The sequence below is a fragment of the Peromyscus eremicus genome, chromosome 7 (genome assembly GCF_949786415.1).
Source record: "Peromyscus eremicus chromosome 7, PerEre_H2_v1, whole genome shotgun sequence".
NCBI classification, from domain to species: domain Eukaryota; kingdom Metazoa; phylum Chordata; class Mammalia; order Rodentia; family Cricetidae; genus Peromyscus; species Peromyscus eremicus.
The window spans coordinates 74,378,782-74,402,000 of record NC_081422.1 but is presented as its reverse complement, the minus strand read 5'-3'; the positions used below and the strand labels follow the sequence as shown (position 1 = coordinate 74,402,000).

Sequence of the window (23,219 nt, the reverse complement as noted above, 5' to 3'; positions counted from 1 at the left end):
AACTTAGAATCTGAAGACTTAGCCTACAGCCAAAGGACATAAAAGACTTAAAAACAACAACAACAACAAAAAACACCAAAGTATCAAAGTTTTACCCTGAGGTTACACAGAGAAACATGCTAGTCTAGAGCATCCAGATGTTAGTGGGCTTTATATGGGATAGTTTACTTTGCTATTTCTAAACAAATGTTCACTAAGTGCTATAATATTCTACTCTTGAGTAAAAAAGAACATAGACATTTTTTAAAATCAGAAAGTACATAAACACAGGTGTCCAGAATATAAGAAATTACTGGTAAAATTAATTTAAAGAACAATAGTCTGAAAATATGGCCTTCAACAGGATATGGGTTCTGAGTACTTGAAAGACCAAGGCAGAAAAACTGAGCTTAGGAGTAAACAGAACAGGCTGAATGTGCCTCACAAACACAGAGTGTGCCTCCAAGAAAATCCTCAATCCCTTTAAACAACATTCTGCTTCAGATTTGTTTGTTTTATTGAGACAGGGTCTCACCATGCAGCCCTGGTTGACCATGACCTAACAGAGATCTACCTGCTTCTGCCTCCCAAGTACTGGGGTTAAAGTCTTGTGACACCAGGCCCTACACAAGTTTTTTTTTTTTTTTTTTTTTAAACTAAACTCAATTATGGACATAAAGAAAAATCTACAATAAAAATAAACAAATTTTTCATTAGATCTTATAAATTGAACACAAGATCTGTGCACATTATTCCACTCAAATATGTATCAGTTTTCTGCCAAACACTTCTTAAATACCAGTAATATTTAATTAAAATACAAGTAAATATAACAATATGCATAATATTTAAAATGAGTATTTTACTGTGCTGTTTAGTGAATAAAAATAAAACAAAAAAGGGTATTATTGCAGACTCTGGAAACCAGCCCCAAGGCTGCACACAGGGCTTGCAAGGACTCCATGGCACTGGCAAGGCTGTAACTTTTCAGAGAGATTTTAGGGAAGGAAAAAACTCACACATACTCTTAACAGTTCCTTTTCTTTATTCTCTCATGTTGTTCTCTCCAGATGCTCTTCTGTTCCCTTTCCCTCCACCGATTAACTACTCTAACAGAATCTCTCAGGCAATACACACCTGCAGCCCTCACTAGGGGCTACAGAGTCAAATTATTCTCTGTAGCCTTGACTAGTCAGAATATATTTTCACAAATTGAGGTCAGGAATGAGTGCAAGGACTAATCTGCCAGCTAGCAATAATTGGGCTTTTCTGTATTTACAACCTAGCCAGACAGCACAGTTATGTGTCCTTATGAACAAGACTGAGAATGCTTATCTAAAAAACCATTAGCAAGGCATCTGGTCTAATTTAAGCTCTTTTGAAGCTTTATTTCATCTAATGATGTACAAGAAATCTGTGACTTCCTATCTTAGCAAAAAGATTAAAGGTAATTGAACCTGCCTGGCTCCGGGACACAAATGTTTTCCTAAATCATAAATCTGAGCTGTGATCTAAAGCAGGTCCTAAGTGTCTCACGGGCTTCATGGAACAATAGGCCTTAGTTATGAAACATATCCTAGTATTATTTTTATTCATCAAAACTGTGTCCATTAGAGAATACAGCTTAAGGAGAACTCATCTGTTTGACAATCCACAGAATAGATACCCAGAAGATCAGGATGTTTTCATGAGATAAACACACTACAATACAGGTAGCGGGGGATCCCCTACATCCAATATACCAGAGAAAAGATTGTGACAGCAGCATGTGAAAGCATAACAGAAGCAAAAGGCATTCTAGAGTCTGTATTCTCGTAAGCCTTGCTTAAACAAGACATACCCATCAGAGAGTTTTTCTTCTAGTGGGCTGACACCTGAACTTCATTTGCCTCTTGTTATATTTTTGATGTGGCTACTAGCAATCTCCTCCCTTTTTGTTTATTAAATTGGTGTGTTAATCTCTCTATGGGCATGCTGTGGATAATTAAAAGTCTGAAGATGACTAGAAGAAGAATAATTAATCCTCCAATGATTTATAAAGTAATAAAAAGACACTATAGTTATTTTTATTTTGAACAAAAATATTGTAACTAATGAGTGAAGTAATTAGTCATTGCTATTGTAGAGGATATCTGTAGCTTAGAATGGCTAATCTGAGAATGAAGAGTATCTATATTGATAGCAAGCTGGGAACTATTTCAGACACCTCTCTCTCAGGTATGTTTGTACTTGTTCTCAGTACATCTCTGAACCATTAAAAGGCAGAAGTAACAAAATTACATTTATAGTTAGCATGACATGATGTTGTTAAGCATGTCTTAGTATTTTGAATTTGTTCCCCATATTTAGAATGGCTATTTGTCGGACATTATTTTATCTGTTAATCTTTGATCAATTTCTTTCTGAGTAACCAATGCTAATGATACATTTGCCCTGAGGCTACAGGGTATATGTTCAATACAGATACAATTCTGACAGATGCAATTTTCTTTTTTCTAATACAATTGACCATAGTTGCTGAATCTGCAGGCATATACTCCAAAGCTATAGAGGCTCACTGCACAGGGATAGAAAGGTGAGATTAAGTTTTAAGATAATAAAATGGACTGGCTGAATATGAGAGGATACTTTTCTTCTGTACATGTGAATTAAGGAGTGATTTATCAGCTGACTGCTGTAATCCTAAGGTATAATTGCATGAAAATGTAATTAAAATGTGTACATATTAAAAGATAGCATATAATGTCAAGCAGTTGTAAACTTTTAGAGGAATACTAAAAACAGTTGCAAAAAGAAAAGGAAGCTTAAAGAACAAAATGAAAAGCCGGAGGAAAATTGGTGATTTTAATGTATCATTATATAAATGCTACTCTACATGCTTAGAAAAATTAAAATATTGTCAAACAAAGCAAACAACAAATGTGTTTTGACAAAAACCTAAAAAAATTATACTTAATAATTCATAAGCTTTAACTTTTTATTACAAAACTGCTTATCAATGCTAGCGAAGACTATGGTTATAACTTACTGAAACTCACTATTAAATACATCCTAAACTCAAAAAAGGGAGCAAACAGAATAATAAAGAAGACTGAAGGCAAGCAAAATGGCTTAGAAGTAAAGGTGTGTGCTGCTAAATTCAATCCCCTGAGCCCACAAGGTGGAAGGAGAAAACACATGTCAGGAGGGTTGTCTTCTGAAATCCACAGTGGGATGTGGCACTTGGACTCTACACGCACGCACACATGTGCATACCTAACGAACCAAATATATAAATGTAAAAAAAAATCATCTTGATATCAAGAACCTAAATTTTGCCAGATGGTGGTGGCACATACCTTTAATCTCAGCACTCAGGAGGTAGAGATAGGTGGATCTCTGTGAGTTTGAGGCTAGCCTGGTCTACAGAATGAGTTCCAGGACAGGCTTTAAAAGCTACAGAGAAACCCTGTCTGAAAAAAAGGAACCAAAGGAAAAAAAAAGGAAGGTAAATTTCATTTAAATTTTAAAATTCATTTGATGATGGTGGTGGTACCGTGTAATGTGTTTGAGTGCAAGCATGTGCATACAATGGTGCACATGTGGAGGTTAGATGGTAGTTTTGGAGTCAAGTCTCTCTTTCCACCTTTGAGGGTTCAAGGGATCAAATTCAGGTTCTGAGAGACAAATGCTCAAGCATTTTTACCAACTGTGCCATCCTGTCAGTACCACAGTGACTTCTTTTAAAGGCAAAAATATTCCAGGAACTATGCTAGACACTAATGACATGTGATCTCCAAAGGAAATACTAAAATTGAATGAGATCTTCATGTAGCATCATATGCAATATTATGCTAGTACTGTAGTTTACCCTATAACCAGGCATATATCTACCCGCCTAACACAAAAGTAGCTGAAAATGGAAGGCCTCATTACCTTTAATATAATTAAAGATAAAAAGTAGTATCTCAACATAATTTTTCTTACTCTCAAAATAGTTACAGCTTTGGCTGGAGTAGTTCAATTGATCGAGTGCTTACTTGGCATGCACAAAGCCCTGGGTTTGATGTCCAGCACTACAGAAACCAAAAGTCTATCTGGGATACAAGACTTTCTTAAAAGCACTTCTCCCCTTGACAAAGCTTAGAATTTCAATAGCAAATATTGTCGGAAAATTTATATGTACTGCCTGTAAGAACTTACAAATATCAAAGGGTATATCTATCCTGGAGAAGAATAAATGCAAAATAAATGAAAACAGAAAATTATCATTAGACAAAAATCAAGTAGTAACTGTTGTGTGAATGAGTAACAGGTTCATTAGGACCCACTAATGAAGCTATGGGTGATAGTACAATTCTATAATACCAGCACTCCAGATGTGTAGGCAGAGGGGCTTGGAATTTAAAGCCAGGATTGGTTATAGCCAGTTTGAGGCTGAGCCACATGAGGCTGTCAGAGAAGTTCAACTGTACCCCCAACCATCACCAATGGATGATAAAATCAGATGGTGAAAAGTTGAGGAGAAACAGAATCATTACCTCAACATTATCAGGGAACTTTATTAAGTACCAAATTTTATAGTGATGAAACCCTAGAGAAACTACTATATATAACAAAGTGATCATAACTAACATCACTAGTAACCAAACACATTAAAACCATGCAATCCCTGATAGAATGCACTAAAAAAGGCACGTCATTTCTGTGTTGTCAAAAACAGCAGAGATGCAGCTTCATCATATAAATCATCATCAAACATAAACCAAGAGGCATTACAAAAGCAACTCCCCTGTAGTCGTCAAAATAATCCAGGAAACTAAGAAAACAACTAATTGCAATGTGGGAAAGGCATCAATGGAAAACAGGTTATTTCTAAACAAGGTCAATAGCTTAGCAATTAGTCTTATAACAAGACAGACCTATAATGACATATGCCTTTAATCCTATCATTCAGAAGGCTAAGGCAGGAGATCAGTAGTTTGAACTAATTCAGACTATACAGAGGACTATGCAGGCCTGAATTATGTAATGAGGTTCTGTGTCGGAAAGCAAACAAAACCCCAATAATCAAACAGGCAAGCACCTTATACTAATCTTCACTTTGACAAAAGTATTGACTTAAAAGGTGTCACAAGGATAAAGAATAAATAGGAACCATTTTATATTAGTTTTGCCATTTTTCTATAATAATAGTAGATAACTATATCTACAATTATTTTAAAGTGAAAAACAAAGAAATCCAAGGAATATTGTTAGGTAGTTTTTTGTTGTTTGTTTGAGACAGGCTCTTACTATGTATCCTTGGATGGCCTGAACTTTCTATGTGGACCAGGCTGGCCTTGAACTCACAGAGGTCCACCTGCCTCTGCCTCCAGAGTGCTGAGATATAAGGTGTATGCTACAATGCCCAGCTGAATGAATATTGTTGCATATTACCGAGTGTCGTTGGATAAACATTAAGTATTCTAACAGACTGGCTAAATGGCATCTAAAGTATTGCTAGAGGATCTAATCACTTCGTCTCTCTGTAACGCATTTGTCAAATGGAAATAGTATTTGTATTGTTCTTCTCTGAAGGTCAAAGCAACTTTGTACTGAGTAAGAGATTTGGCATTAAACAGACCCAGGTTTCAAGCCAGCTGCCATTGCTAGCTCTATTAAGTCTAGGCAAATAATTCAATGCTTTGATGGCACCATTTGTTCTTCTGTACAAAATGGAGGTAAAAATCTGAATTTAGAGGGATCTTCCACAAGAAATAGGACATAGGTACATAACAAATACAATGTATTTGACTTAGTTAAGTAGAATGGAGTCAGTGTTCAATAAAGAATAAAAGTATAACAGGGTGGACACTGAAGATGGTCATTATTGCTAAATTCAATTGATTAACATAACAATGCATTGCAAAGTATAATCCAAATTAAAACGAATACAAGATAATGAGAAATGATGAAACTGAGCATGAAAACGTTAAAAAACTTATGCAACAGAGGTATACTTAATGCATATACAAAAGTTCGGCACTAGGAACCATCATGTTTAAAAACAAGCAAAGCCTTGTCTGTAAACAAGGAGGCTACATGTTAAGAAATCCATTAGAGGGGCTGTGGAGATTGCTCTTGAAGAGGACCACAGCTAAGTTCCCAGCACCCATGTTAGGAAGTTCACAAATTTTGCAACTCCAGTTCTAAGGATTTGAAGCTTCCGGCCTCTGCATATGCCTCCCCACTCCCAACCCCACCCCAGTTAAAATTAACAAAAACAATTCTTAAAAAAAAAAAAAAAAAAAAAGCATCTATTTTAAATTAGCAGCACACACCTGTAAGTTCCATCCCCCTCAGGGGTTAAGGGAGGAGGATTTAACTTAAAGGATAGCCTGCAACAGAGAAACCTTGATCTCAAAACAATAAACAGAAGAAGAATGCTGGGTTAGCAGGATGGCTCAAAGAGTAAAAGCACTCGCAGTGCAAGCTCAACCCTGGAGTTATACCCGGGGTCTGCACAGAAGAGAAGCTGACCTGAGTGTGTCCATCTGTAATCCCAGCACTCCTACAGTCGGACACAGTGGGAAGGAGAGCTGCCTGGGAGCTCAGGGGCCAGCTACTCTGGAGTGCACAGTGCGGCAAAAGCAACAGAACAGACTGCCTTGACAAGGTGGAGAGAGGGGAAGAAGACACGCCAAAGCTGTCCTCTGACCTCCACAGGCCCAATGACATGCGTCCCCATGTGCCCATTCAAATAAAATCAAATCAAATCACTATTTTACATAAGGAAAACCAATTTGATGATGAAATACATTTTTGTTTTTTGCATTAATAAAAACTGATATAATCTAATATAAAACTATGTTAAAGCTATGGATAATCTATAATTAATAATTGGATTTTAACAAAAATGTAACATAATCCAAAGATTTCAAACTGTACACACCTAATTGTGCAACCATCCTCACTATATAAGACCACAGTTTAAAATAAAAAATCTCAAATCTGTCATAAAGTATGGTTTTCAATATTATGTCTATTATGTTGGACACTATTCTAAAGCTAGTATCTATATTCTCTCTATTTGTATTCCTCATTTAGGAATTCAAAGCCCTTCCCAGGGTAACAAACAAAATTGTACACTTACCTACACCTTGGACATGACTTAACATTACAGGGTTGTTTTCAGCTTTTTGGACATGAGGTGGATATTCTTTCCTACAAAAGGAAATTTGTATGACTTCATTCAAATAGGAAATAATGTAGTTCTCAAAGTGACAAAGTCAAAGGACTACTTACAATAATTTATTCAGAGAAACCATACCTTGTCCTGCTAAAAAGTGATGCTATAAAATAAACTGCATTACGAAAATAAAACTACAGCTAGAGAGCAGTGGCGTTATAAAGTTGTCAATCTACCAGAGCCACAATAGTGGACTGCTCGGATACACAGTCAATAAACAAATTCAAACTATTGGTTTTTCAAGGCAGTCATTTAATTGAATTTTTTTTTTATATTTTTTTAGAAAAAGTGCCTCGTTTAAGGTCTCAAACTGCCAGATGGAAGAGAGCCTCCAGTAACTGGTACTAACTACCTTTAGCTGGCTTCTAAAGCAATAACTTTGGACACTACCTGTTTACTACTCAAATGCAAAATCTAGACCTTTTTCTCTTGAAATTGCGTTTTAACCAGTTTATGAAAAATCACATTAAAAGACTTGTCACACATCAGCTTGAATAAATTACCCAACTGAATACAACTCAATTTTTATTTTTTGCATGTTTTTCATTATTTAAAAAGTAATCAATGAGTAAAATGAATATTGAACCAAAAGGAATTAATGTTAAGTCTGAATTTGACAATGCTAAACTCAGTGCAAAAAATGTGTCATACAAGTCAATTATAGAACAAGTGACATCTTGCCATAGGACATTATGGCTACAAATACACTTGTCTTAAAATATTAAACTACTCTGTCAAACTTAATACACAATTATCATTATTTTAAAAGGAGTCTCATTAGGTAGTACAGGCTGCCTTCAAACTGGCAATCCTCCTGCCTTGTGCTGGGAATACAATCATAAGCTACCACAATTGCCTCAACATACAACCATGGTAAATATAATTTCAGTATAAGTGCCCTAAATAGTATATCTATCTAAGTATACTAATTTTGAGAAAGAACAAAAATGTTCTGTAGCTAGCCTTGAGAGAAAAATCACTACATAAGGAAAAAAGAAGCACTAACTCAGGAGATATAAGAGACACTTTTCAACCCTAGGTAAGAGTGTCTAAAAATACTCTTGTTTTATATAAGCATTTATTTATAAATGTTCACACTAGTGTTCAGTAGTTCAGAGCAGTGTAATTCATTTGATCAAATAAATCACAAGTGAATATTCTTTCAAGGGTTTCATATTTCCACATAAAAGTCGAAGCAGTAAAATAAAAATGACAAAGAAAATACTATTAAAAGAGGCGACAGCAATGATTTGAAAGAGTAATCAGCAAACACTGAATACTTATGGGCCAGATACTAATGTTAAAAATGTTTCCTATTAATTCCTTATTCTCATAACCTTTCAAGCTACATATATCAACATTTTTATACATGAAAAAACTGAGGCACAATAAAGTTGATTAACCAATGCAAAGCCCCACAATTACTAAATGACAATTTTTGGATCAAATCCCAGCAAACTGTGTCAGCAACATTAACTGGAGCAGTAGCGGGAACATGTGAACAATGTCTACTCTCCCAAGATTTTAAAATCTGTGATGATATAAATTGTGAGGGTGGGGAAAAGGACCCGCCTTTCATGCAGTGGTAGCAATGGTACTATGAAAACAGAAAACTGGAAATTTAACTCAGTGAATGGAATGTGTTTGCTTAGCCTGCACAAAGACCTGGGTTTGATTCCAGAACTGTATTTTGTGTGTGTGTGTGTGTGTGTGTGTGTGTGTGTGTGTGTGTGTGTGTGTATGTATGTAATTCTAGCACTCAAGAGGTAGAGGCAGTAGGATCAGAAATTCAAGGTCAGGGCTAGAGATGGCTCAGCAGTTAAAAGCAATCTTTTCTTGCAGAGGACCTAAGTTCTGTTACTTACACACACACACACACACACACACACACACACACACACACACACACACAGAGTCACCTATAATTCCAGCTCCTGGAAGAGTTGAAAGAGACAATGCTTCCGACCTCCAAAGACACCAGCACTCATGTGCCCATACCCACAGGAAGAGACATATACAAACAATTAATAATAATAATCAATCATTAAAAAAAAGGTTCAAGGTCATCTCAGCTACACAGAGTTCCAAGTCAGTCTGGGATATATGAAGACAATGGACCAAAGAAAAAGAAGGGTTAGAAGCCCTGCAAGCTAGCTTTCATAGTACAGGAAAGTATTATCTTCTTAGAAGGCTAGGAATAAAATTATCAATGACCCTATCTTATTATGAACCTGTGAGCTATAATACCAATCTGTCAAGCAAGACATGCCCACTGGTTTAATGGTGAATGAAGCTGGGATAGCCAACTCCTTGCTGGTTAGATCTGAGGTCCTCTGCAAAGAAGGGAATTCATGCCTGCTATTACAGACCTGGTCAAAAGCCCTTGACTGGGGAGGTCATAGGTCATAGTAGGTGATCTACTGCTGCTGGTTTGTCAAATAAACATAGTATCAAACTGCCTTCTAAATATTTATGTCTATACCCACAGGACATTGCTAACTTCAGCCTTGTTCAGATAAGTTTCCTTTTGAAGTAGATGACAGTTAATGCAGACTTATAAATGAAACAAGTGTTAAGAACAAGAGACTGTTGAGTGTTCAGCTCTAAACATGACATCTACACACACACTTTCTCCATACACACACACACACACACACACACACACACACACACACACACACACACACACAGGCTCAGGGAACATAGTGGAAGAAATGGTAGACGATTGTAAGAACTGGAGAATGGGGATTAGTGGTGTGAAATGTTATTTTCTAGCTCTAAGAGGGCACTCATGAACTCACAGCAGTGGGCCCATCAATATTCCATCATGGATGGGAAGAAGCTCATGGGGTCCCATCTCCTTGAGGAGCCATAAGCAGTTAATGGTTAGTGGGGGAACGGGCAGTAATATTTCTTAGTGGTACAGCCAGTGGCAAGTTTTCCTTGCTTAAGTAAGAAATCCCTCACCCATGCTCACGCAAGCAACTCTAATTAAATGCTAGGGGGAGAGGGAATAGGACGGATGGAAGGACGGACGAAAGGAAGGAGACACAGGTAGGCACTTGTTAGGAAGAGGCAGGGTTTCAGAGGAAGGGAACGAGAAACGGGAAGATACTGAGGGGGTGATCAGTTCATACTTCATATGTATGAAATTGTGAAAGGGCATGTTTTCAACTTCTAGCCCAGCATGGTGGCACATGCCTGTAATCCCAGCAGTTGGAAAGGCAGAAGGATCAGAAGCTCAAGGTCAACCTCAGTTTCAGTTAGTTAAAGGTCATCATGGACTACATGAAACTTCACCTCAAAAAACGTTTTGGGCTCCTAACTATACTATATTAGCTTAAAATATTCATGATTCATATAGTTACATAGCTATAATAAAGCCTGATGCAAATATAGTAATATCTCCACTGTAATTCTGTGCTTCCTATTTTTTAAATTATGGACAACAAAAACAGTAAGTATTGTGAAATGTTGAATATTATTAACAAAAGCCCCACAATTATGTAACACTCTGAAAAATAAATCATATATACTGCATTAGTGAACTGTGCTCTTCAGAATTTGATGTTTGTACTACCATGCATTGCTAATGAGGATGCATACATATCATGTAATTCCCACAATGCTAAAATGTGTTGCAGTATTATACATATTTGTTTGTATTCTAGACTTTATAGCTACAGTTTTCACATTTTCCTGCATGTTTTCCTACACAAATAAGAAAAATCGGCTGCTATAAATGATACTAAAATACAGACCTAAAAATATTCCTTAGCTGTGTGGTGGTGGCACACACCTTTAAGCCCAGCACTCAGAAGGCAGGGGCACACAGGACAGCCGGGGTGCACAAAGAAACCTTGTCTTCAAAAACAAAACAAGACAAAACAAAGGAAAAAAAATCCCTTACGCTTAATATAAAAATGTTTCTATATGCAGTCAAGATATCAAATTCAGGTTGTCAAGCTTAGTGACAAGCACCTTTATCCCTGTGCCCCCTCACTTGCCCACAAGAATGATCTTTTTTGTTTATATAAAAGTATTTCTGTTTGATAAGAAAATCGAATTACCACCCATAATCTTACTTTCCTTAAATTGTAGTCTTCAGGCTGGAGTCATAGCTCTGGGGTAGTACAACTAACCACTCCTGACTGCTGCATTAGGAATGCACTCCCATTCCCAGCCTCCCCAGTCCTCCAAGACAGTTTCTCTGTGCAGTGATGGCTGTCTTTCCTTTCGTAAAGGTCTCTTGTGGCCCAGACTGAGCTTGTACAACTTGGATTCTACTGCCTGAGCTTTCCAAATACTGAGATTACAGGCTGTCAACCACCACTCATGGGCAACCTTGGCCTCTTACCTAACGTAAACTTTACCAGTTTTCTCTATTCTAAAACTTCCATTTTCCCCCTTACTCAACAAATTTAGCCCACTCTCAATGGACAGCAATATCTACATATTTTATTTAGAATTATTCTGTGAGAAAAAGCTGTCTCCCAGTCCATTTCACAGAGCATGTAAAACTATATTAGCAGCTGGGCAGTGGTGGTGCACACCTTTAATCCCAGCACCCGGGAGGCAGAGGCAGGCGGATCTCTGTGAATTTGAGGCCAACCAACCTGAGCTACAGAGTGAGTTCCAGGAAAGGCGCAAAGCTACACAAAGAAACGCTGTCTCAAAAAACCAAAAACTGTATTAGCAAATCTAGCCTGGTCTACATAGTGAGTTCCAGGCTATGGACAGGTCTTGCTTTTTAGTTCATCCTTTCCTTGATCGCCTGCTCTTCATGTCTCAGCCTACTCAAGTCGTCCTGCTGGAAAGATTTTGGTGATTTTTAACTGTATGCAACTTTACAATTAAGACACTGAAATTTTTATTTTTAAAGAAAATTAGTCAGATATTACATAAATATGCAATAACCATCCATGCAATAATATATGCATTGAGAATTATACTGAAACATTATTCACACACCCAATATCACAATGTACTATTAATAGGTTTCCTTTCATTAAAATAGTAAGCTTTTGGTGATGAACTCCAATTTAGGCTATTGTTCAAAGCATATAAATTGATATTGTACTGCTACACCCATGTTCTAATTTCATCAACATTAAGCTTACCTTTCTTTTCGGTCCTGATTGCTTAAAACATGAAAAAGAAAAGAAATGTAAGATAGGAGACTGATTGTTGAAATGTCATTGCAGCTATAATTATCGCAGTCAACAAGGCAAAGCTATTAATATGAGCAATTTGTTTTAGTGTTATTTTGTATTATACTATGTGTTAACTATTGCTTTTTTTTCCCCCAATTTTGGTCAACATAAATTAGTCTAAGTAGCCAAACATTTAACTGGAAGGAAGATATGGATGCATAAAACCAAAAATTATCAAAAGGGTTTCCTATAAAGCATTTGATGACAGATTATTTTATAGCAGTCATAGATATCATTTTCAAGAAATAATGATATTTCCTGGAAATTATAAAAAATTCCAATAATTTCAGTTTTATTATATTTGACAAAAAGTTTCTTAGTGCACAACAGTCTTAGAATAAATATTGTATGTTATTTAGGACACAAGACAAAACCTAGGTTTATAATCACTTATCACAAGTCAACATATAAAAGTTCTACATTTCTCCACAATTCATGGAAACTCAAGAAAACATCAGTCACTCGAGTAAAATTATAGCCTTCAATTTAGAATACAACAAAACTCACATTCTGAAACTCTTGCTCTCTATAAAGGATTAGATGTTCAAAATTGTAAGTAAAACTTAACTAACAAAATTTCAAAAGTACAGTATTACATTCCTTTCATGGGGGCACACAAATAAGCCAAAAGTACAATCTGACAAATTAAAAAAAAAGGACAGAAACTTTCCTATAAGCAAAAGACACATTAAAGCTGTTTTCTATACTAATATATCTGAAAGCTTCTTTGCTACTAAAAACTTATAGAAAAGTTATCTGTCAGATGACAGAAAAATGCTAACATTGCATTCCTGTTGAAGTCAAGGAAATATAAACACCCAAGTTCAAACATAGCCTAGCTTCTCTCTCACTCAGGAAGCTACAGCCCTAGGAATCGTTAGAACACCTAAGTGAGACACTTTTTTTTTTTTTTTTTTTTTGGTTTTTAGAGACAGGGTTTCTCTGTGTAGCTTTGTGCCTTTCCTGGATCTTGCTTTGTAGACCAGGCTGGCCTTGAACTCACAAAGATCCGCCTGCCTCTGCCTCCCGAGTGCTGGGATTAAAGGCGTGCGCCACCACCGCCCGGCAAGTGAGACACTTCTAATGTCATACTGCTGATCCCAAGAGGAGAACAGAGTTTACACTCTGCTTTGAAGTTTTAAATCTTACCTGTAAACAATACAAAAAGTGTAGAACATAGAACAAAGATTAAAAAAAAAAAATAGGTTTTGTGGGGTGAGTTGGGAGGGAGAGGCTGGGGGGCAGGAGGAGGGAAGAGGGGGATCTCTGATTGGTATGTAAAATCAATGAAAAATTTTTCTTAATTAAAAAAAAAAGATTTAAAAAAATAGGTTTGGTTCTTCCCAATAAACTGAGGCAGCAAGTAAAATTATCAGCACCTTATCTTTGAGAAAAGTACATTTTAGAGACAGAGGATGCCACTCAATAGGAGTGGAAGCCCCGGATTCCATCCTCAGACACACACACACACACACACACACACACACACACACACACACACACCACTAATTTACAAGTCACAGCATTCCACAAGAAGCTTCAATGTATGCATTATCAAGTTTCACACCAGAGGATGTATATGTATATATAAAAATAGATTACACATGTAGAAGTTATTATTAATAAAGCAGGACTTTGAAAGTGTCAACATATACTCTTTTTTGACCATTTCATACAACACGGCAAAGAAAAGTTCCTTTTAACTAATACTGTACTGGTGGTCTTAAAAAGAAAAGGAGGGTTAGAAGGATGGCTCAGTGGTTAAGAGCAGAGGCTGCTCACACAGAGGACCCAGGTTTGACTTCTGGCTCCTGGGTCAGGGACACACAACTCCTCCAGCTCTAACTCCAGTGGGTCCAACACCCTCTTCTGGCCTCTGAGCACTTTTAGACTCATGTGCACACAGCTACACACAGACACATAGTTAAAAAATAAAAATAAATCTTCAAACAAAACAGTAAAAATAAAAGGAGGAAAATAAGACACTGATTTAATTCTGATATTCATGACTTGATTTAGGATTTCAAAATGTCTCCCAAGGTTGAGCCATCCATTAATAATTGCATCTTGCTTATTCTAGGACCCAGTTTCTCCTGTATGGTTTATATGTTTGTGTGTGTGTGTGTGTGTGTGTGTGTGTGTCTGAGGAAAAGTCTCAATGAAGGCTAGCCTCAAACTCATGATCCTACATGGTGAATTACACACATGTGCCACACAACACTGGATTACACATGTTTTTAAAGACATTTATTTTCCCCTTATAAGATGTCTTAACCAACCCTTAAAAGAAAGCTAAGAAAAAAATTGATTAAAAAGTGAAATTATAAATAAAACAACTATAAAAGTTTTAAAGTCTGCTTAAAAATGGGGTGGAGCCATAATGTAATCAGGTTTCTGAAACTTGCAGTTCATTTTTCTCCAATAATTTCCTTTAGCACTGTTAGTGTATGAGCCTATCTTTTATGTATAAAATAACTTTTGGAATAGTAGTATGAAAATAGATTATAAAGTTAATATCTCCCTTAAATGATACAAATCTGATGTAATATTTAACCTCCCCCGCAAAACAACTATCCATCTTCCTTAAAAACTACAAATTACTAGAATACAGTGTCTGAGACTGACTTCAAAAACAAGCCCTATCACTCTCTCCAAAAAAAGTTCTGTGAACTACCAAACTGGTAACAGTTCTTAAATTTCAAAGTAAGATTGAAGAGAAATCATCAAGAGTTCTTTTTCCTTCAGGCCTGTCAATGTACTCAGGGCCTGTGAACATTCTCAAAGGCTGCTGTGTCCTATCCTCCACAAGACAGCTCTATGCTGTGCTCTTTCCACAGCCAATTTGCATATCCGAACTACTGAACTTCCACCTAAGCCCATCACTGGGGCAGGGTGGTAGTGGAGGGCCTCCCTCTACAGTAGCCCTCACAAAATTCTCTAGCCCAAGATGTCCTCAAATCCATGGCATTCTTGCTGCCTCGGCTTGATTCTATGTGCTGGGATTATAGGCATATGCCACTACATCTGATTCATTTATTCACCTTCCTGTCTTTAACCATTATTCATTGATCTTAGAGGGTGGGACTTGACCATATTAGTCTTCCAATACACTATTCTTCATCTATACCTGTTTCGTAACATACGTAACAAAAATCCCTTTGTTTTTGAAGAAATAAAACTGAGAACTTACAATGACTTGACTTTGGGGTTCAAAATTCCTTAGAAGACTGGTCATAGAACAAGAAATGTTCACTCTTACATGGAATTTGAGACAAACACGAGCAGACAGACTCTGTCCTGATCATCTGAACCTTGAAAGTTTCCTTTACTGTTCCTAAGCATACTGGCAAGATATTTTGACTCAGGATTGTCTTGGAATATGAATTAATTCTGGTTGCTGTTTTTTAGAAAACAACTTTTTTACCAATAAACACTAGCTCTTAAAAACTAAATCTTAACATTTACAGAAGTGAGCAGCAATACACATAAAAGATACAATAAGGCGGCCAGGTGGTGGTGGTACACGCCTTTAATCCCAGCACTCGGGAGGCAGAGGCAGGCGGACATCTGTGAGTTCGAGGCCAGTCTGGTCTACAAAGCAAAATCCAGGACAGGCACCAAAACTACACTGAGAAACCCTGTCTCAAAAAACAACAACAACAACAAAAAAAAAAAAAAAAAAAAAAAGATACAATAAGGTAAAGACCTAGTATAAAACACAACTCAATTTTCTGACTTTAATTTTTTTGTGTAACCATGTCTTATTTTTTATCCTTATGTTAGTGCTTCATATTGGCCAAAGAGCTGTGGTAATATTTTATCTGTGCTGAAATGTGATATTTTACTTGTATGTTAATAAATAAAGTTTGCCTAGAGATCAGAGGTCATAGCGAGCCATAAACAGAAGTCAGGCATTGGTAGTACATGCCCTTAATCCGATCACATGGCAGGCAGAGTCTCTGTGCGGTCAAGAATACAGCCAAGCATGGTGACACACACCTTTAATCCCAGTACCAACCATAGAGACCTGGAGGTCTGTATAGACAGGCAGCGATGAGGAAGTGATGTGTCTGGGCTTAGAGCCAATGAGAAGGCAGAACAGGAAGGCAATAAAGGCACAGGTTAGACAGGAAGAGGCTCTCTTGGGAAGCTACAACGTGGTGTGCTAAGGTTAGTTGGCAGCTGTTGCTATGACCTCTATGGCTTGCACCCCTATATTTGGCTCTGTATTTCTTATTTAATAAGACTGTTTAGAAATTCGTCTACAGAGAGTCTGATTTGTTTGTGTACCCTGTATTACACAAAGCAAATTTTTAGAGTGAGCAGTAACTTCTGTCTATTGAACTAAATTTCTTAAGAATCTTGTATGAAAACTACAGTAACATATTTAAGAAAAGCAGAAGTTTTCATGTAGTCATCTTAAACTATGAGAAACATTTAAAGATTTTAAGTCAAAGATATATAGTAGTAAATCTAAATAAACATCATATAGAGCAAGTTTCTAAGGTTTGAAACATTGTTTTTTTAATGAATAACAACTTTAAAAATAAAGAACACTATATAAATTGTGTATAAAAAATAAATGTTACCAGTTATAATAAAGTATTTATAGTTTAACATCCTAGAGCCTAAGAATCAATTAAACGGAGATATTAACACTCTAAAAGATTCTGAAAAAGCTCAAAATCTTTTAAAAGATCAATCTTTTTCCCAACCACTTTTTTAAGGATGAAACAGTACTTCCAACATCAGTGTAAACTCTTAAATTTGTAATATGATCAAACACTTAAAACTAATGGGATTTGCTTGATACTCTGAAATCTTGTAAGACAAGAGAACTAATAAAAATTAGTTTTGCTCCTTAAGTCAATTTAGTTCAAGTTAGTACAGTAAGATCAATATTTATCAGCTTCATTAAATATCTTCTTAGATCTACAAAGAAATACAGCAAATGGTTCTAATCTTAAATTCTCCACAAAAGTGTGACTTCCTAAAAAGCAAGTATAAAATAAAGTATAGCCGGGCGGTGGTGGCGCACGCCTTTAATCCCAGCACTCGGGAGGCAGAGCCAGGCGGATCTCTGTGAGTTCGAGGCCAGCCTGGGCTACCAAGTGAGTTCCAGGAAAGGCTCAAAGCTACACAGAGAAACCCTGTCTCGAAAAACCAAAAAAAAAAAAAAAAAAAAAGTATAATAAGTCATGAATTACTTCGGAGGTATAACTCTTCAAAGACAGGGAAAACTGCCAAGTTCTACACATGAAAGGGGTGAAAAAGAATCTTTAAAAGATTAAAAGAATACTTAAAAAGAGGGAATGATAGTCCAAGAGAATGAGGTCCTTACCTCTGAGCCGCTGTTTTGACACCTGGTATCTGTGCATGAGCATGATGGAAGCGTCTACCATGAACCACAGTTCCAGAACATAATGCTGTAGCTTGTGTATTTTCACTGCACATTCAAAAACAAAGAACAGTTTGAACAGAATTAAAAAAAAAAAAAAACCTGCTCACACACTGACAAAATAACCCTTTAAAATCTGAGCATGCACACACATAAAAACTGTGCACTAAAATAATTTTTGAAACAAGACAAACCAAATTAACATCTAAAATTGTCTACTAGGAGACTTCCTAATATCTTTTCAAGTATTTCCAACCTTCTCAAGGGTAAAGAATAACTAGGATACTAGAGTAGAAATCCAAAGTCTAAACTTTAATTCTAACTCGAATGTTACCTGCTGTTTACAGATATTAGTTAGCTATCTATATAGTGATAGAATAGCTTTTCTATTTCTAACAAGAGTGATTTTCAACTCCATTTATGGGATGTTACTGATACTAATAGCTCAGTCCTAGGGTAACAATAGTTTACTACTATAGCCTCTAGGAAAGGAATGTTTTATCTGAAGAAGTGGAATAAATCCTAAGAGAAAAACAAGACCCTTGTTGAGATGATCTGAACCAGGAGGTATGTGAATGTGAGTACCTATATTATACTGCTTTAGACTTCTCATGTTGTGACTCATTTTTTTCCATACCTACATAAAAGAAAATGTATGACATGTCATACACTAAAATGTTTCTTGCAACACATTTTATTCAGAAATCATTACAATTAAGTCCTAATTCAAGTCTCAAAAGGGACTGAATGACAGCTCAGGGAGTAAAGGATAGCTGTGTGAGCATGAGAACTTGAGATCAGATCCTTAGCATCTTTGTGCAAAACCTCATGTGGGCCCCAACACTGCCATGGTGAGGACATCTCAGGGCTCTCTGGTAAACAGTCTACCTCAAACAGCATGCTAAAGATTCAGTGAGGACTATGTCTCAAAAGAAAAAAATAAAGAAAAAAAAGGTGTAGGTCAGGCGTGCTAGTGCATCCCTTTAACCAGCAGCAATCAGGGAAAGAGGCAGTAGATTTGGATCTCTGAATTGGGAGGCCAGTCTGATCTACATAATGAGTTCCGGGCTAGCCAAGGGTCACACAGTGACCAGGTCTCAAAAAAGAAAAAAGTTTGGAAATAGAAAACACCTAACAATGAATTCTGTCTGGCTTCCACATAGAGTGCACATGTGCACGCATGCATGCATCACACATATACACAAAAATAAATAAATACATAAAAAATAATTTCTAAAGACTGGATCTCCTAAAGAGGTGTCTCAGCAGGTAAAAGCAACTGCCACCAAGCCAAGTCCTGAGTTCAATCCCAGGACCCACATGGTGGGAGAGAACAACTCAACTCCCTCAAGTTGTTCTCTGACCTCCACGTGCACATCATGGCACATGTATGTACGTGTACACACGATAGATAGATAGATAGATAGATAGATAGATAGATAGATAGATAGATAGATAGATAGATAGATAAATGAATAAATGAGTGTTTAAATTTTTTTAAAGATTCAGAGAATCTATGCAACGTCCTGGCCTTACTGACAAATTCAAAAGAAAGGGTTAGGAAGGCCTCTGGCCACAGTGTCCAACTCTGTCTTTCCCTTCTCCATAATGAAGCATCTACACATCAATCTTTGTATCTGTAGAGAATTTATCCAACTTTTACATGTACCTCAGTTTCTTATTGTTGCTTAACATGTTAAGTCCAATTGGGTTGCCTTTCAAAGTTCTAAAGCTGTCGGCTTTGTTTCGTTTTACATAAGTCTTCAAGATGAAGTCGCCAGAACTAGTAGCCACAATTTCAGATCTCTGATTTAACTGCAAAAAGATCCACAGATGTTAGAGTCAATAAAGGACTTCGTGTGCATGGTCGGTCATCTATCAACAGCACCTGCAACTCAGTTAAAAACAAGTCAGCTAGGATGGCACACAGGGTGGAGGCAGCAGGATCACAATTTTAAGGCCAGCCTGGGCTACACATTTAGAAAACCAGAAGATGGCTAGGTGAGCAAAGGCACTTGTCACCGAGTCTGGCAACTGGGAGTTTGATCCCCAGGAATCACAATGGTGAAAGTAGAGAACTGACCGCTTCAAGTTCTCCCCGACTTCCACATGAGCGCGCACACACACGCACGCGCACGCATGCATGCATACACACACACACACACACACACACACACACACACACACACACACAGTTATTTAAAAATGTAAATGTCAATAGGGCATAGTGGCCTAAATTCAGCACTCTGGAGATGGGGAGGCGAAGCCAAGATTACTGCACAAATTTGAGGCCAGCCTGGTCTATCAGCGAGTTCCAGGCCAGTTGAGGCTTATTACAGTGAGATGTCTCAAAGAAAGGGAAAGAGGAATGGCAAGAACAAAGAAAAGGGAAGGGTGGGAGGGGACGGACAAGATACATTATACACAGCTTTTGGGGACAGAGGGGATGGAGTTTGGTGAGAAGACAGCAGCAGGACAGACTTGAGCGAAAACGGTTCGATTCTTTCTCCTAAAGACAATGTAAATGTGTAGGAACAGGGAATATATTGTTTTTCTTTTCATATAAATCTCCCCCAAAACACTTAGAAAAATTAAGGTAATGAATCTTAGGCTAGTTTCCTCTCTAGAGAGCAAACCAAAAGCCCCCCACAAAAAAAATAGTAACAAAAACTAACATTTCCACTGCTTAACAGACCTGCTGCCATCAGTAGGATAACACTGCAAAATATGTGCCTTTGCCTCGGTATCAAAGTTCCTACACAAACACAAACTGAGATAATGTCTTTGTGCCTTCACAGATATAAATGTTAACATAAACATACTGACAAGAAGAGCCTGAGGAGATCCCCAATATTTAACCAACCTATCTTTGGTACCGTTCACTGAATAAGGCAAAAGCTGCTTCAGACTCGACGGTCCTCAGTTCTTCTTTATTTTTTAAAGTGGGTGTGAGTGTTTTGCCCAAATGTATATATGTGTACTGTGTAGGTCCCTGGTGTCTTAGGCTAGAAGAGAGCATTGGATCCCCTAGAACTGGAATTACAGACAGTTGTGAGCACATGTGGGTGTAGGTGCTGGAAACTGAACCCAGGGCCTCTCCAAGAATAGCAAGTAGTCTTAACCACTGTGCCGTCTCTCCAGCCCCAATATAAAAGAAACCTATGTATTTATTTTACTATTTTTTACATTATCGATGTACTTATTTCATGTATGCAATTCTCTTCTTCCTCCACGTGTAGCAACTTTTACCCACAGTTTGGCCTTCCTATCTCTTTTAATATCTTCTTCCTTCTCCCTCTGTTTAAGAAATACTAATTTTTTGAGACTATCATACAATGTATTTTGATCATATTTACTCCCTTTCCATACCTCCTTGAAGTGGGATTTCGCACCCTTGTAGACACAGAGTCTTGGTATAGAGCCCAACAGGATTACTACTCAGAACAAGCCTCCTCAACTCCTGTGGGATAGCAGCCATATGCCGCCACATCTAGCTTCATTCTTTTCTTTTATTTTTTTTTGAAGATTTACTTATTTATTATGTATAGTGTTCTGCCTGTATGCCTTCCTGCAGGTCAGAAGAGGGCACCAGATCTCATTAGAGATGGTTGTGAGCCACTACATGGTTGCTGGGAATTGACCTCTGGACCTTTGGAAGAGCAGCTGGTGCTCTTAACCATCTCTCCAGCCCCAGCTTAATTTCTTTAAAAAACAAAATGAAACAAAACAAAACACCAAGGTCTTACTATGGAATCTAGACTGGGATAAAGTGATAAAACTGGCAATAGTCTTCATCATTAGCCCAAAGTAAATGTACATCTATTTGCTCTACAGAACCAAGTCTCTTAAGTTCAAATAAACTGGCAAAAAGAACAGAGCTAACTGAGATAAAGATAATGACATTCTTTCATTTTTCTTGAGGTAGATGCTTGCCTCCTGTGTTCAAAGGCCAGGTTGGATTCCTGGCATAGCCAAAAAGCAAAACAAAACAACATCAGACTCCCACAGATGTCTTCACTCTGAGAGCTGCATCTGAGGTTACTTCCTGGGTGATTCTGATATATTATCATGTTAGGAATGCTATAAGCAAAAGATTTACATTAAAAACCTGCAGTAGAATCAGTGGCACAGACAAAGAGACACATTCTTGTTTGTGAACACATGGGAGCCAGAGGCAGGATTGAGAGTTTGAAATTGGAAGTCCTCAAGCACTTCACCACTGTGCTGTCTGTCCAGGCCCTCAACCATGCTTCTGATTAAAGAACTGTGTGTTTTCAAATAGTTCCTTCTGAAGGCAGATATGGTGGTACAAATCTAAATCTCCAGAACTGGAAAGGAAGAGGTAGGAGGATGGAGTGTTCAAGGTCAGCCTAGGCTACACAGCAGTACTCTGTCTCAAATGAATGAATATCTGTTTTGAGAAAGCATTTGAGGGAATATCTACCAACAATCCAATGTCATCATCAAAGCAAGAGTATATATGTAAGAAAAATTCTTATATTTCTTACTTCTGTTGCCTATAAGTTGTTTATAAGATAAATCATTTCAGCTAGCAACAAAACAGTACTTCTAGTTTCATGATGTTGTGGTTTGAATATGAATTATCCCCATAGGCTCATGTGTTTGAACCCCTGGTTCCAGGCTGTGATGCCTGGAGAGTTGTGGAGGCTCTAAACGGAATAGGCTTGCTAAAGAAAATATGTCCCCAAGGGTAGGTTTATGAGTTTTTATAATCTGCCCCCACTTCCTGTTCTCTCTGTGCAAATACAATGTGATCACTGCTTCCTGATTGCCAGGCTGGCCTCACACTCCTGTGGAGTGCCTGCCCCATCTGGACTGCACCTTCTGAACTGTCAGGAAAAAGAAGCCCTTTCTCCCCTAATTCACCTTTTGTCAGGATATTAACTAATACAGTTAGGAACTATGGATCTCACGGAAACTACCATTTATTACATTGTCAATTCCCTTTAAAAAGGCTTTTACTATCTGTTACACTTAGTATTTAGTTCCAGGAAAATTAATTTATCATTTCTTTTGTTTTCTTTTTTTAGAAGAATTTTATTTATTATCTTGGTTGGTTTGTTTGGCTGTTTTAGAGACAGGTATTCAGTGTAGCCCTGGCTGGCTTTGAACTCAGAGAGACCCTGTCTCTGCCTCCCCAATTCTGGTACTAAAGGCAAAGGTCACCATACCTGGCTTATTAATGTTTTCTTGAGGCAGGGTCTCATGCATCCCAGACTGGCCTTGAACTTTCATGTAACTGAGGATGAACTTGAACCTCTGATCCTGCTTTATGCACCACCATACCTGGTTTATATGGTGCCAAGGTTCAAACCTATGGTTTCATGTATTCTAGGCAAGCACTTTACCATACCCCAGGCCCATAAATATATTATTCTATAGGAGAATCACAAAATAT

General features: G+C 37.4%; 1 protein-coding gene across 4 annotated transcripts in view; it reads right to left on the bottom strand.

Annotated features, from left to right (window-relative positions):
* Positions 1-23,219, bottom strand: part of Senp6 (SUMO specific peptidase 6) — a 90,229-nt gene that overhangs the window by 44,922 nt on the left and 22,088 nt on the right. For 3 of the 4 annotated variants that reach the window (XM_059268281.1, XM_059268282.1, XM_059268283.1), the window contains 4 exons: positions 19,470-19,615; positions 17,744-17,848; positions 12,310-12,330; positions 7,094-7,164 (listed from right to left, as the gene is read on the bottom strand). In XM_059268281.1, the coding sequence (XP_059124264.1) occupies positions 7,094-7,164; positions 12,310-12,330; positions 17,744-17,848; positions 19,470-19,615 (343 nt within the window). The remainder of the gene's footprint in view (positions 1-7,093; positions 7,165-12,309; positions 12,331-17,743; positions 17,849-19,469; positions 19,616-23,219) is intronic. The other variant, XM_059268279.1, reaches the window with a different exon arrangement.